We start from the raw sequence: 16,271 nt of genomic DNA, 5'->3' as shown, positions 1-16,271 counted from the left end.
CCGGGCCGCTCGGGGAGGCTCCGGCAGCGCGGCCCCTGCCCCGGGGCCGGGGGCGGGCGGGAGGCAGGCAGGCCCGCCGCCGGAGCCCCCGGGAGGCGGTGGCCGGGGGAGGGTCCTGCGGGGTGGGAGGGGGCGGCAGCCGGGCTGAGCTCGCCGCGCCCCCGCCGCACGCAGGCCCCGCTCCAGGGCTTCTCTCGGCGTTTCTCCGCAGGGCGCCCCGTCCCGGCGGCCGGCTCGGCGGGGGCTGCCCCCGCAGCCCACCATGACCGGGCCGAGGCTGGCCCTCGCCGCCGCGCTCCTCTGCAGCTGCACCTCGCCGGTGGCCGACGCCAACTCCTGGTGGTAAGTGAGGGGAGCCGGCGGCGCCTTTGTCCGCCGCGGGCCGGGGACCGGGACCGTCCGACTGCTCCTGCCCTGCGCCCTCCGCGGCAACTTCCCTGCCCCCCGGGCTTCTTTCGCAGCTTCTCTCCGGGTTTCCCCCTTCCCGCTGTCTCTGCCCGGTTTCGGCAGCGGTGGGACGCAGCCCCTCTCCTCCAGGCATTTCTGGGCTCCTTTTGTACGGGCTCGCTGAAATGCCGTCCGGGCTTTAGGATGTAGGGAATGCGTAGGGAGTGGATGGGTAAGGTTTCCTAGCCGCTGCCAAAAGCCCCGGGAGCAGCCGCGGAGCCCCTTCCCCCGAAGAGCGGAAAATAGCCTGGCTCCAAGGCAGCAGGCATCGCTCGCTGGCGCTGTGTAAAATAGCTGCTGGCTTTCTTCTGCGGGGAAAGTGCTGAGCTTTCTCTCTGCCCCCTCCCCATCCCGGGTGTCCTCTGTGTTTAAACTCGGGTTACAGACGAGCAGTGTTACTCCCGCTAGAGCCCTGGAAACGCCTCGCATCTGGCAGAGCTGCGGAGGGAGGCAGCTGACATGAGAAATGCGCCCGGGCTCCCGGAGCGGGGCTGGGCTGGGCTGGGCTGGGCTGGTGGGGAGAGGTGTCGGGCGCTTCGCGGAGGGGGCCGCTCCCTCCACACTCCCTGGGATGTTTTTCTCATCGTAGGTCTTTGGCCATGAACCCCATCCAGAGGCCTGAGATGTACATCATCGGCGCCCAGCCGGTGTGCAGCCAGCTGCCGGGGCTGTCCCCCGGGCAGCGCAAGCTCTGCCAGCTCTACCAGGAGCACATGGTGTTCATCGGGGAAGGCGCCCGCAGCGCCATCAAGGAGTGCCAGTACCAGTTTCGGCAGCGGCGGTGGAACTGCAGCACGGTGGATAACACTTCCGTCTTTGGCAGGGTCATGAAAATAGGTAGGAGCACCTGGAAGCACAGAAGTACACCCAGCAGTACAGTGCTGGGCCACTCTGTCCCTCTGTCCTTCAAATGCACACGCAGCACTGATGAGCCCCATTAGCGCGGCTCCTAAAGCTGCCTCTAACGAGCTCTCCCCATTCCCTGGTGTGCAGGCGCTGCCCGAGCGCTGCCCGTGCCTGGCTGGTGGCCCCGATGCCCCTCGGCCACAGCAGGAGCCAGCAGGGGGGCGAGGGGGACACAGCTTCTTTTGGGGAGCATGGGAAGGTCAGGAAGAGGGGGGCTGCCTCTGTTTGGTGAGCTTCTTTAAAGGTAATGAGGGAAGAACCCGCAGGCAGGAACAATGGCCCCGTGTTATCGTTCCCAACATCTCCGACGGGGAATGCAGCCCTGAGATGTGGGAAATATGGACTCTCCGGGCATGGAAATTCCCCCACTTCCCCGCACTGCCACTTTCTGTGTAAACCTAAGAGATTTTTATAATTCCTGCCCTGCTGGCCGTAAAAGGCACATTGACAGGCCATTGCTGCACTTGAATTGAGGTGTGACCTAGCTACATTGTCCCAGCTCCTTTTGAAATGCAGTCATCTAATGGCAAGAAACTGAGAAATCCGGGCTCGGTTTGATATGTCCGACAGCCAGGCCAATAAAGAAAAGGTGTTAAAACAGCCACACACACACACACACACTCACTCACTCTCCCTCACTCTCCACAACCCCTGTCTGAAGGTTTTGTTTCCCACCCACAAAGCCAATCATTTACACAGAAGAATCAGAACTATTTCTTGCTTGTGAGCTCGAGGGATGGAAAAAGACCTTCAGCTCCTGTACCCCCAGTATTGCTCACACTGGTTTTGGCTTCACTCTCAAAAGAACTGCAAAAGCAGCAGGACACAGAGAGACAATGCATCTTTAATACCTCTGGGGCATTTGAGAGATAGGGCACAAAGTCCTGTGATCTCTTCTGTTTGATCCTGAAATTCATGTGTCACCCTAGAGAATTCTAGGGATATTTCTGCACGTGTTACTCAATCTTGCAGAATTCCTAATTCAGCACACCAGAGCTGCTCTAATTCCTCCCTTTCTGCCCAGCTCATACCCCAACAGTTCTTCTCTGGGGTGCTCCCCTGGGAAATGGCGTTTCCTGGAAATTCCTCTAGTTCTGACACACATCCAAGGCATCTGTGCATCCTTGATCTCTCACTTTCTGATAGCAAGGGTGGTGGCCAGATGGGGCTGCATGCAATCCCAGATTGTTAAAACTTGTGCTTTGGGGGATGAAAACTGAAATTTCCATCTCTCCTTTCTGATGTCACTCCCTTCTCCTAAAAATGGTGTAAATTTCAAATCCCCAGAGAAGTACTTGTGACTCCACAAGGATGCAATAAAGTAGGAATCTTCCCTTTTGGAGCAATCCTCATTCTCCAGTGGCTTCCTTCAACTCTGGGTTAGTGCAGTGAGAGAAGAGAAGTAGGGTGAAGTAGGAGAGAGCAAAGATCAGAGCTGAAGGATGAAAAGCTCTGGAAGAATCAGAATGTGTAGAGGAAGAAGGAACTAGAGTGGATAGTGGAAGTGGGAAGTAGGAGGATTTCTCCTCACTGAAATGAATTTGATCCTATGAGTTAAGATTGGGAGTAGATTTCTTTGTGTTTTGGTGAAGGCAGAGGTGTTGTAGGTGTGTGATGGGTCTGGCCACTAGTCCTGCTCCTGCCATTTGGTTTGTGTGTGCATGCATTTTTGCAAACCTGTCCCAACAGAGTTTTGGAACCATTCTCTGCTCAGTTAGAGCACATTCAGGTGTTTATGCTCCAGCGCTAGGCTGCACAAAAGAAAGATGTCACTAAAGGTGTGCAGGGGTATTCCAGGATCTTTGGTGATTCATGGCTGTTATCTGTGTCAGTGATAAGCTGCTGTGGAGGGAGATGCTGCCTCTCCTCTTTTTTTATAGCTTCACCTTCCGCTTTTACATTTTCCTACACTGTAATGAGTCATTGCTTATCATTGCAGCAAATAGATTTTCCACACTGGTGAAGAAGACAAAGCCTTTCAATCTCTTAGGTTATGCCAGATATAAAGTCATTCTTCCCTGGGTTCATACTGTGTGTCTGTCTCCTGTTTTCAACCTCTGAGCCCCAAATCTGGACCACAGCCCTTTTTCTGTACTCTGTGCCAATGGCATGAGAAAGGTCTGGAGACCAGAATATCTGCAAGAGTGCACAGACATGCCAGATTGCTGTGGGGAGGGAGAGGAAGGGAGATAAGAAGGACCCAGAAGGTGCACAGTGTGCCAACAACCCTTGCTGCCCACCCACCGATGTGAGCATGGCACACGTTATGGGATTTCTGGAGCTGCACTGGGTTGTGAGAGGGGAGGAGAACCTGACTTGGCCAAAGCCTGGGAGATCCGTGTGAGAGCACTTAGAAACCTGGAAGATCAGTTTCCTTTCCCCTTCACAGAACTTGACTCTGCTCAGGAAAGGAGAGCTGGTTGGTCTGTGTTTAATCATTACACCTTCATTTTGTGCTTTTCATGGGAGAGAGGCAGTCCAGTGACACAAAGCTTTTGGAGGGGCACCCATAGCACTGAACTAGGCTGCTTTGGAGCATTGTTTTCTCCTAGTGTTTGTATTGTTTTGAGACTTGCTCTTAGCTTTTAAATGGGGTTTATTCAGTAACAATATATAATGTAAAAAAATTGTCCTTACAAAGTTGCTTCCTCTTCTGTCAATACAGATTTTAGGCTGCACGTGTGTGTATATATAGCTCATTTTATACATTATATACAGACATTCCTTACTGCTGCATTTATGAGGGGGAGAGGACAGAGCACCCCAAAAGGTCACGTTAGAATTTCCTCAGGGGAGGAGAGAACATATCTCCTCCAGAGGAATCCTAAATGCAAGGCTGGGGTTTCCAGGTTAGTCCAGTCATTTCTGGAGCCAAAGATCTTATCTCTTCTGCCCTTTCAAATGCTAAAAGGGGAAAAAAAAAAGACAGTCATAAAAGCAGAGAACAAAGAGAAATTTTTTTTCCCTTGTTTTTCTTCGAGATCTACAAACTTTAGGGTAATGCTTTTAAAAACAACGGGCTGAAAGGAAAACTTTTTCATTTGAGAAGTTAAAGGGACACACTTTTGTGTCCCCTTCTCCCATTTCCTTCTCGAGCAGCTGCAGAGAGGCGATGCTCAGGAGCTCCGGATGCCGGAGCCGCAGCCCCGGCGGTGCCCCGGGAGCGGCTCCATCCCCGGCGGTGCCCCGGGTGCAGCCGCAGCCCCGCTCCCGGCGGGCGGGCACAGGAGGGCAGCAGAGCTCCGCCGAGCTCCCGCCGCCGGGCACAGCTCCCGGGGCCCGCAGCCCTGTGGATAATATTCGGGAATAACGCCCCAGTTCTTGGAGACGGCAGCACGGAGGTGCGGAGCTGGGCTGAGTTTGAGAGGACAAACGAAAAGCCAAATGCTTTTCCAAGTGTTTGCTTTGGGAGGGAGAACCCCACCCTGCTGTGACTTGTTCCAGCCTCTTGTCCCACCACCGTCCTCAGCAGCCTGAACGACTCGTGCAGATGCAGGGGCTGCACACTGAGTTGTGCTGCTGCATCTGACAGGTGGAGATTATTAAAATGTGGACAGTGAAAGTGTAAATCCCAGTGTCTTTTCAGGGGTCTCAGTCAGGCTGTAAGGATGCTAAGCACCTGGAGTCATGCAGTCTCTGTTGCACGGGCTGTCACAGTGTGAGGTCCTTTCCTGTGCATGTATTTTGATCTTTATAGACAGGGAAGTGCTCTTCTTTAAAAGGGTGATTGGTATTTCCTCAGGGATTTCTCCATTCAGGTAGGGGCAAAACTCCACATTGGACTGTTACCTTAAAAGACTCATAACATGGAAAACAAACTAGATGAGTAAAAGCTTGATTTTAGTTACTGAAGAATTACCCTAACTCCCTTACACATCAGTCTCGTCTGAGCTGCCTTAACTAGGAGTCACTCCTGTGTATCTCTTGGACCAGGGAGGTTTGGTGAGCATAGATCTCTTCTAATTACCTATGGAGAGCATAGATCTCTTCTAATTACCTGAAAGTAAAGACCTCCCTTCTGTATTATGTAGCATTTTATCAACTGTGTTCCAGAGCAGAAACCCTTAGTGTTCATCTCTCATTTAGGTGGGGTGAAAAAATCCAAAGTTTTTCTGCCAGGTGGGTGCCATTTACAGCCTTGCCTTTGTCTTGGGTCATTACCACTAAGCTGGTGATAAGCTGCTATTAATTAGGGATTGTCAGCACGTGCAAATTGGAACAAGAGCACACCAAATGTGTCAGCTCAGCCCTGCTGAGGGAGCTGGCATTGAGAGCCTCCTGAGATGGTGATAAACCATGCTTTGAGGATCTGCCCTTTGAAGTCAGCAAAATTTGCTTGAGAGCATCTTGCTGGGGTATGGTATAAGTAGCCCTTCACAATTAGATTGCTTATTCTAATGAAGCTTTGGCAGTTGTTCTCTTTATCACCTGCAGGTTTGGTGATGAGGACAATGGCTCTGAAGGTGTTGGTTCAGCTATTTATTAGACATGTGGTGAGAGTGCAGGTGTGGATTGCCTCCTGGTCTCTCTCCCTCTCTGCAGACACTCAGCACTCGTGGTGCTTGGCCTCATGCAGTGCTCTGGCTGTGCTGGTGCCCCGGTCACACTGGGGCTGAATCCCTGCCAGGAAAACCGAGCTGGAGACCTGATCCAGCTGTGTAGGGCATGCATGCCAAGCAGGGCAGTCCCTAGTAAATCTGCTAATGGAAAAGTCTTTTCATTTATTATGGTCTACATGGGAGTTTTACATCTTCCAGCACCATGGTTCTGCAGGCAGTGGAAGAGCCCCTGCCTTGATGTTGCAGTGTAAAAATCAGTTTCCTTCACTTTGTCTACAAATAATTTTACGTAATCATACGTAATCTTACGTAAACTACTGTCAGTCCAAACAAGAGGAGCCCACAAAGACTGATGTCCCAATTAAATGAAAACCATTCCAGAGCAGCAGTGGGCTTAAGCAGAGTACTCCTTTTGCACAGACCCAGCCTTGTTACTTGTTCTTAATGGCAAATGCAGTGGCTAAGTCAGCAAGTGTATTTTCACCCTCTTGCTGGTTGAGAGTTTCCTCCAGGCTAGCATTAAAGGATAAGAAGGTCTAAACATGGAGAAGTAAGAGTGAAGTAGGATAAAGAAGAAAGGATAAATGAAGGGGAAAGAAGCTGGAGTTGCTATCCAGGACGAGATGGATCCCTTGCACTTGACCATCACATCCTTTAGTTCCAGTAGATTCTGTGCACCTTCTTAGGAGCCTGTTTGCATGCTCCTGGCTGTGTGTAGCCCACAAAGCGAGACCTGTGTGGGGTTAATTTGCCGTCCCCTCTCTCGCAGGCAGCCGAGAGACGGCCTTCACGTACGCGGTGAGCGCGGCCGGCGTGGTGAACGCCATCAGCCGCGCGTGCCGCGAGGGCGAGCTGTCCAGCTGCGGCTGCAGCCGCACGGCGCGGCCCAAGGACCTGCCCCGCGACTGGCTCTGGGGCGGCTGCGGCGACAACGTGGAGTACGGCTACCGCTTCGCCAAGGAGTTCGTGGACGCCAAGGAGAGGGAGAAGAACTACGTGCGCGGCTCCGAGGAGCAGGCGCGCATGCTGATGAACCTGCAGAACAACGAGGCTGGCCGCAGGGTAAGGGCGCTGCTGGACCTTTCCTTTTTGTCAGGGGGACAGTCAGAAGGGTGGGGGTAGCTGGATAGCAGATTCCATGAGGGTTTGATGGGGGATAATCCCGTGATGCCCCAGTAAAAGCATACAGTTGTGTTTTCTGCATTCTTGTGACTATTACAATGTTGACAGTATTCCGGTTTTAATGTCAGGTTTCCATTTCCAGTGAATTCTGGGGTCTCTTGAGATACTGTATGGCACGCATATGTAGGCATTTAGGCCCTTTCCAAATAAACTAGGTGCTGTTATGGCCCATTTTTAAGGTTTATGTCTAAGAAATTTGCTTCCCAGAGCTTTGAGAGTAACAGGCTGGTGGTGGAAAGAAGAACCTTTTGGCACATAGTGTTACAGAATCACAGAATAATGAGGTTGGAAGAGACCTCTAAGATATTGAGTCCAACCTATGCCCTAGTTCTTTTCTACTGCCATCATTTAGATTTTTGGGAATATAAGGCCAGGAGCCTGGCTATCACTGAAACTCAGGCCTTGTTCAGTTACCTTGGCACTGGGCACAATAATAAATAGTTTGCTTTTAGGTGGCAAACATTTTTTGAGAAGATTCACACTTGTGATCTGAGGACCCCTAGGGATGGAGAATCCATGACTTCCCTTTGTGGTATGATGTCAGCATTAATGACTGTTTCAACTGTGAACCTGATGATCATTTGAATTTATCTGACACCAGCTTCCAGTCAGTTCTTTTTCTGACTTTTACAGCTAAATCCAAAACCCTCTTAGTAATCAGAATTTCCTTGGCATACAAGTATTTATCTACCGTAATTTATTCACCATTCTTTCTTGACAAACTAGATGGAGCACTGAAGACTCTCTCACTTTCAGAGGTTCTCATCAGCCATCAAATCATTTTCCTGTCACTTTAGTGTACCCTTTCCAGTTTCCCATACCCCTTTTGCATGCATTCAGTGTATGCACTTTTGCTTTTCACACAATTCCTCTGTCTGTGATTAATAGCCTGGAAGGTGTACCATCATTCATATGCAGTGCAGCTGAGAAATCCTGCCTCTTTCAGGATTTCAAGTAGAACAGGAATACTAACTTGAACATTTGTGCATTTTCCCCAGGGTGTTTTAAATTTTTATCATTCTTCCCTAGAAGTAAGCTTTTCAAAGGTTAATTTTACTTCTAATTCATGTTAAAAAATCCCATTAAGTGTACTTAGTCTTGCTCTTCTGCACATTTCTAACTAATATCCTTATTTTCCTTATCAATTTTCTGCCCTTTCTTACTTCTAATTGTTACTGAATTATCTTTCCCTTTCCCTTGGATGTCTGTCTTTTCTGCATGTAATTTCAGCTTCATTTTGACACCAAAGATGATTTGCTCCATTTTTTTTTGGTTGTGAAATTGGTGTGTCAGGTTGAAGCATTGCAAGTATTTCATGGTTCTTTTGCAAAACCAGATTGGGGTAAATTTGCAGTAGGTGAAAAACTGGACTTGAAAGCTGAGTTTTGGTTTGGGATTGGGGTTTTTTTTCGCCTTGGGTGGGCAGAGGCTTTGCATTTGCTTAGGAAATGGCGAGAGTGTGTGGTGGGACAGTAGCCTGAATGTGACATTTTTTTCTGAATTACTTGCTTTGGGCATCCCACATGTCTGGAACATGAACTTGTACTACAGATAAATTCCCTGCCTAAAGCAAGGAGTGAACCTGAGACTCCAAGGCAGAGTGTGGTCCCTAGGCTGGGGTGCCAGGTGAACTGCAGTAACATAGATTAAATGATTATTTTAGATTAGATTAAATTAAAGGGAAGACTAACCAGTGTGTAATTAAGCTCATAGATTAAAAAAAAACCCAAACAAACAAAAAATACTATAAACTAAGGGAGCTGGTTAATAAGCTCAGCTGAGGAACCTGGATGTGGAGGAGGCCTGGAAGTTTTTCAAGTCCAGGATGCTAAAGCCATTACAACTCTGCATGCCAACAAGAGTAAAAAGGTTGTAGGAAGAATATCCAGACCTCACTGAATGAATAACTGCCACAGAGAAGCTGTTAGGAATAGATCAAGAGCCTGCTAACAGTGGAGGGGAAAAAAAAAAAAAGATAGCAAATAAATAATGGAAAGCTCTGTCTTAGAGGTCAAGAAGTGTAAAGAGGAGGTGAGAACAGTAAAACTCACGCTGAGTCAGACCTTGAAAAGGCTAATAAAATAAACAGCAAAAGTTTTCTAAACTTTGCACACTGGAGGAGATTGGAATAAAGGAGACAGCCAGTGAGGACAGGGCTGAGTCTAAGGGCAGAGAAGTTTTGGTACCCAAAGTGAGTGAGTGCTTTGCCTAGGTCTTCCAAGTTGGGGTGGGGGACACTGGATATCTCAGAGTAAAGTAGGAAATAATTTGAGAAGACTTTTTCAAAGCTTGGTCACACAATCATTTAGAACATCTGATTTAAAGCACTGATTTTCTAGAAGCAGACTAGATCTGATAGGTCACATTTACATGAACTTCTGTGAAACATTTGAGGTATTTCCCTCATGGGAAATTCTTGGTAAAACTGGAAAATGTAAGGAAATTTGCAGTAGCTATGAGATGGACAAAAAACTGGTTCAAGGAAACATGTCAGTAAGTTGTGTGAAAGCTTGATTTTAGTGGAGCTTAATTAGCAGAGCTCATCAAGGACTTGCCATTAGGATTTTTGTTTCTGAGCCTCAACATAAGTGCTAGCAATGGGCTGATGAACTTTGCTGTTGATGCAAAGGTGGCAGGTATTATGACCACAGAGGACAATCTGAATTTTGTACAGCAGCTAATGACACTCAGTAAAACAACATTCAGACCATCATTTGAGGCCTTGCATGAAATACATCTTTAGTCATTAGGAAAAGAGCAGGAAAGAATTGGTTGCAGCAGTTGGCTGCAAATGGCTGCAGATGTAATATGGCTTGGAAGGTGGTAAATATCCTGTAACACACTAGACATAAGTCTTTTTATACAACATGGGGGAATACTAATGCCATGTATTAAGCTCTCGTGAGGCCCCACAGTATTGTGTGTTCTCATATTCCCAAGTAAAATGACCTCAGACTAGAAAAGGCTTGTTAGGGCTGACCCAAGGGATAGGAATCTTTTCTTAAGAACGTGTGCTAGAGCAGCTTGCTGTATTCAGGCTAGTAAAGTGAAAGTGGAGAGAGGATATGACTGATGTCTTTGTTCGTGGGAGAAATACTAGGGAAGGAAAAGTACTTTTTAAGCAAAAAGCCAATTTGGCACAATAGCAAATAGGCATAAAGTAAATACGTATAGGCTGGAAATCAGAAAAAGATATTTTATTGTTGAAATGGCAATCAGAATAATGGTGGCTGAAAACCTAATTGCTCTTAAAAGGGCATCCTATGCATTTAGGGAAAATGTTACTTGAAACAGTGCCTACAATAGCAAGACATCACACTTTATAACCCAGGAGGTCCTGTCTAGTCCTGCATTCCTAAACTTCTGAGATACTGGTTTTGTAAGTAGGAAGGTGCATATGAGTTAAGTCCTCATTCCCAGAAGTTTATTCTGGAAGCAAAGGACTGCTGGAGACCCAGCAGTGAGCACTGCAGAGTGACCACCAGCTGCCACCCCACTGCAGCCTTGCCCTGCTTTCACAGCCAGGGTTTCAGCTCATACTTTCTGATTTATAGGCAGATTTTTGGCACGTCCCTTCACTCAGTTTCCTATGAATGAGAAAGTTCTCCTTGAATCCTGAGGAGCTCTGGAGGCAGGAGAGAGGATTGTCCCTTCTCTCTGTGCCTCTCAGGAGCTGAGGGGGGACAGGAGGGAATCAGATGTCTTTTATCTCTCAGGCAGTCCTGACCCCATCACCCCTTCACTCCACATCGTAGTCCTTGTGGTGGTGGCTTTTGGCTTTATTGCTGCTGTTTGTTTGTCTTTGGCTGTTATCTCAATATGTGCTTTCCTTCCATCTGTCTTTTCCTCCAACTGGTCTGCATTACCCTCTCTTACTGCCCCCCTCCTTATCTGTGGCTCTGTCTGGCAGGCTGTGGCAGTCAGTCCTCCCCTGTGTTTACCCATTGAGCATATGGCAGCCCTCAGTCATCAGTCACTCCAGCCACTGCCTCAAGAGCCTGCAAGGGGGTCTGGCTAATTGACCACTGAGGAATTACGCATTAATTCTCCTCCTGCTCCCATTCCTGCACAAAGAGAATTGGAAGAGAACTTGGGCTTATGGGAAGGGGCTTTAAGCCCTTCCATTAGAGGCATTTTCAGCCTGCTTAAGTGGCATGGCCATCGGTCAGGCCCTGCCCTCAGAACTGCTTGTGGGGTCTGTTATTCTCTACCTTGACCTGAGCTCTGTCAGAGAGGAATTCTCCAATTTCCTCTGCCCTCTCCTCCTCTGGACAGTGAAGGGGGACAGTGGGAGAGTCATTCAGCAGCTGAAGCTGTATTGGCTCCACAGCACATGGATGGTGGGGGCTGAGTGGCACCGTGCTCACCTGTGAGCTCTGGTGGCACTCTCCTTCCCCAGAACAGCTCCTGCCCACAGGGGCCAGATGTTTTGAGCATCAGTTGCCTAAAGCCAAGTCAGAGTGAACTCGTTCCCATGACATTAACTGAAGGGGATTGAGTTGCAGTGTTTTTCTAAAGGAACAAAGCCCAGGATTAGGAAGAATCATAATACTTTATAAAAACACATGCGAGGGCAAGGGAGGCATGAGTGGCCTGGGATTTGACAGAACCATAACCAAAAAGTGCTAACACAGGCTTATAACAAGCAAGCTGGCAGTGTGGTGAGGATATAGTAAGTGTCTGGGGCTCAGGAAATTTAGCTGTAGCCTGTCTGGTCATAGTACAGCAGGAATCCTTAAGTAACAGTGTGGTTGGTCCTCTGCAGTTGTAGTTTGATCCAAGACAAGTGCTTAACTCCCAGCTTGGAGCTGTTACGTTGCACCGTGAGGGATTGCCTTGGTAAATTGAGCTCTGAGGAGCAGAACTAAAGCTTTTCTGTTTTAAGGGCTCACTCCATTGACTTTCTCAGGAGCTGGATTGGCCTCCATGTGATTTAGCCATTAAGGCAAATTGAATCTTCACTAGCTGTCAAAAGCACTAGACATTAGCTGGGCAAGGAGCAACCAGTTGTTGTGGGAGAACTCTGACCTCTCCCTGCTGGTCCAGAACGTTGTTGTAGGCAGAAGGTTTTGCTTGCAGTATGCTCAATTGCCTTAATCATCTTGGCACGTGAAAGCAGAGAGCTGGGAAGCTTTCTTCTGTGTCCCTGAGTGAGACAAAAAAGAAACCTCTGCGTTTGGCTGCTTTTTATCAGCAGAAAACCTGGCTGGAAGACACATGGCCATCTCTTTCAGAGCACCCTGTTTTGTTCTCGTGTTCCTCGCTCTCCCCCACCAGATACAGCTGGTGGTAATTTTGCAGCTGATGCCAAACATCTCTGCTTGGCATGCAGAGTCTGGCAAAAGCACTGCAGGATGCAGGATGGTCTTGGGAGAGCAGATGTGAGCCTGATGGTGAGGGGATGATGAGCCAAGGGCTGGGGGTTAAGCTGCTGTAACACAGAGCAGCTCTGACAGTGAGGGAATGCCCATCTCTCTGTCAGCGCCTGACAGCTGACAGAGGTCACGTGGCATTGCACTTTTGTACCTGTCTCTGAAATGAATGGGAAGAGCAAACCCAACCTGGGTTTTTTATTTCTCAGTATTTCCCTCACCTCCCAGCTAGCGTGGGGAGGAGGAGAGTAAACAGGAGAGTTTCCCTTCACATCCTGAGCTTGCTCTGATGAAGGTTTTACACTCTGAATTTTCAAGACTCTTTGCTAACTTTGATGCTGGATTTCCAGGGGTGTGATGCATCTGCAGCCCCCGCAGGCTCCTGAAAACGTAGCTGGAAGTGTCTGGGAGAAGACAGCACGGGAAGCTGGCGTGTGCTGTTGAAATCCTGGCAGTTCTGCCTGGTGACAGCCGTGCTAGTGGAGGGAGCCGGGCACGAGATGGCGCAGGAACACAGCCAGGGATGCCTGGGGAGCAGCGCCTCTGGGAGTGCAGGGATAAAATGTTTCTAAAATCATGGAGTGTTCAGGGAAGTTAGAAGGGAAAGATAGGCCTGGTAGGCCCTGAGAAAATGTTGGGCTGCACCTGTATAATCATTTAATGACTGTGATAAATGGTATGATTGTTAGATGTGATGATTGTTTGGTAATTGGGTATAATTATTGTTTAATCGTGACAAGAATTGTGAGAAACGGTGTTGGGGGGTTTGACAGAAATTCCAAAAATCCATGCTTAGATGAAATCACAATGTAAGTTTAATAATTAATATGTAGTTATGGAACGATAAAGGTATAAAAACACGTTCATCCTGCACCCATGACAGAGTCAGATTTGGATCTGTACCCCTGACACCCAGAGCTCTTTAATAAAAGCACCTGTATATAATCATTAGATATTCCTGAATGCTAGCACCTTGAGCTGCCTTCCAGGGAGATGTGTCCCTTTGTGCACCACCACCCCTGCCTGCCTCTCTCTGGGCACTGCCCCTGGATGAGCTCCTGTCGGGGCAGATGACAGGAAAGGGTGAGGCCCATGGATTTGTTTCCAAAGGATGCAGATGTATCCCTGTAATGATAGTGCTGGTTCCTGGTGCGGGCAGTAGGAAATGGGCTGGTTCCCAGGTGTTCCCTTTCTGCAGCACCGAATGGGAAAAACATGCCACACCGTGGAGGTCCAGCTCAGAGCTTCCTAATATCTCACTAGATTTAATATCTCACTAGATACGCTTTTCTGCAGCTTAGGGAGTTAGTCTAGACAAGCATTAATACACAGAGCATTGTTCTATTTGTCTTTTCTACTTTTTATGTAATTTTTCTGCTATCTCATGGCTACTGCTCAGCTCTAATCACGGTTCTGCTGTCTCTGAAGCCTGCTTTTTGCAGCTTTCCCAAAACCCTCTGATTTTATGGATTCCCACAGTCTGTGAGGTGGGGAGTTTCCAGATTCCACGCAAAGAGGGCTCCTTCCCTTTTTCTGCTGCTCTTGACCCTGCTCTCGAGCCAGAAAGAAGGTGGGGTGAGGAGGTCGTGTTTGCAGGCAGTGTAACCAGAAATAGAAATTCTTAGGGAGCAGGAACGCAGCAGTCGCACCAGGGGGAGGAGAAGACCTTTGTCTGCTCTGAAGGGCGAAACAACAGCGATTGCGGGATAATCAAAGCGGTTCTGAGAGCGCCGTGAATTCGCTGTAATTAAGCCAGCTGCCAGTGCAGCGGGAACAAGCACGGCCCTGCCTGATCGCATTTCTCTCCCCACAGGCCGTGTACAAGCTGGCAGACGTGGCCTGCAAGTGCCACGGCGTGTCGGGCTCGTGCAGCCTCAAGACCTGCTGGCTGCAGCTGGCCGACTTCCGCAAGGTGGGCGACCTGCTCAAGGAGAAGTACGACAGCGCCGCCGCCATGCGCATCAGCCGCAAGGGCAAGCTGGAGCTGGTCAACAACCGCTTCAACATGCCCACCCAGGAGGACCTGGTGTACGTGGACCCCAGCCCGGACTATTGCCTGCGCAACGAGACCACGGGCTCGCTGGGCACCCAGGGCAGGCTGTGCAACAAAACCTCGGAGGGCATGGACGGCTGCGAGCTGATGTGCTGCGGCCGGGGCTACGACCAGTTCAAGAGCGTGCAGGTGGAGCGCTGCCACTGCAAGTTCCACTGGTGCTGTTATGTCAAGTGTAAAAAGTGCACAGAGATCGTTGACCAGTACGTCTGTAAATGAAAGGAGGTGCCAAAGCGACAAATCTATATTATATAAATCTATATAAATATATTTTATATTTGTATAAATAAACAGATTATAATAATTAAAGAAGCTTATTTAAGAGACATTTTGGTTTTGAAGTCTCCCCCCCCCCCCCCCCATCAGGCCAGCTAATTTGATGTTCCTTCAGTTCTGCCAGGGAATCTGTCTTTGGGTGCATCTCCCCTCGGATGCTTCAGTCAAAGCAGACCAGCATGTGCTCTTTCATTACAGAAAGAAAGCCAGTGAGAGAACCCACTCCTCTTTTCTTCTCTCTGATCAGTAAATCTCAGCATTTTGGAACACTTACTGCACATTGGAAGTTACAGCCAGTCATGGGTGAGTCCTAGTTATTCAGATTTCAAATCCTGCACTGGGAAATTTGGAACTGGTTCTTGGTGCCTCTAAAGGGCTTTGTCACATTTAGAGGGAAGGTTAGCTAAGGCTACGTGAGTATGGCTTAAAATCCAGAGTCTTGTAAACCATTCCTGGATGCTCCCCAGACCACAGTGGGGTAGAGGAAAGTTCACAGCCTGCTGTTGTGAGGAAGGAAGGTTCAACCTGTGGCTGACCAGTGCACAGCCTGGCAGTGCCCATGAAGCCAGCACCTGGCTCTTCTGCACCACCTGGGCCGAGGGAAATCTGCCCAGCTCAAACCACGTGGCTGTGTGTGTGAGGGATTTTTTCTTTTTCCTTTCCAGTTTCCATGCTGAAACTTCATTTTTCAATAGAGAGGAAAAGCTGCTGGTGCCAGGGGTGTTTGCAGAGTATATTTGTCAGTGGAAAGAAGTGCTGCACACACACACATGCTCATAGCTGCACTCCCCATCCTGCTGCCAGTTCTCTCTGAAGTGGCTGCAGGTGGTCACCTTGTTCAGCTCTGTTAAATCCTCCTCACCACCAGCCCAGTTGTATAGTTTCTCTTTAACATAAAATGCCCTTCAATGACATTTCTTTCCCTCTGTTACTTGTGTATATGCCTGTTTTGTTTTATTCTTTTGGTGAGGTTCTTTTATTTTGCTGCTCTGTTTCAGAGGGCAGGGGCTGTGCTCTTCCCTGGCATAAGCTAACCACAGGAATGTTTGCTCCCAGGGTGTGGGTGTGTGTTCACTGTGGAAGTCTTCTCTGTTTTATTTCCTTGGTAATAAAGCTGTACCAGGGCAGAAGGCATTACCAAAGTCTGCTAATCAGTCTTACCACATTGGGATTTTAGTTCAATCCAATTCATAAAGCAGGGAGCAAATGCTGTTTCTAGCACAAGACATTTCCTGTACCTCTCAGCATCTGCAGAGTTCATTTGCAGTCAGAACAATCAAGAGAAGCCAATTCCCAAAATATAAGGGTTTGCTAATATGCATCCGCTTTGTTACTGACACCACAAGGGTGTTGAGGTTTTTTTTCCCTGTAAATTTTAAAATGCTTAAAATATGCCAATAAGCAAGGAGCCAGTCATGAAGATTATTGTTTTTATATTAAACCTCTGTTTCTTATAAAACATTGCAGTTTTACAAA

At 48.5% G+C, this 16,271-nt stretch overlaps 1 protein-coding gene across 1 annotated transcript; it reads left to right on the top strand.

The window, feature by feature from the left end:
* The first annotated feature begins 244 nt into the window (after positions 1–244).
* On the top strand, positions 245–14,751 carry WNT5B (Wnt family member 5B). Its single transcript, XM_058022753.1, has 4 exons — positions 245–342; positions 1,037–1,284; positions 6,682–6,974; positions 14,280–14,751. Exons 1-4 carry the CDS (start codon positions 263–265, stop codon positions 14,736–14,738), a joined length of 1,080 nt encoding a protein of 359 aa, XP_057878736.1. The 5' UTR covers positions 245–262; the 3' UTR covers positions 14,739–14,751.
* Positions 14,752–16,271: the final 1,520 nt, after the last annotated feature.

This window comes from Melospiza georgiana, chromosome 4 (genome assembly GCF_028018845.1).
Source record: "Melospiza georgiana isolate bMelGeo1 chromosome 4, bMelGeo1.pri, whole genome shotgun sequence".
In the NCBI taxonomy this organism is placed as follows: domain Eukaryota; kingdom Metazoa; phylum Chordata; class Aves; order Passeriformes; family Passerellidae; genus Melospiza; species Melospiza georgiana.
Note: the sequence above shows the minus strand (reverse complement) of the source record. Positions and strands in the feature narration are given on the sequence as shown.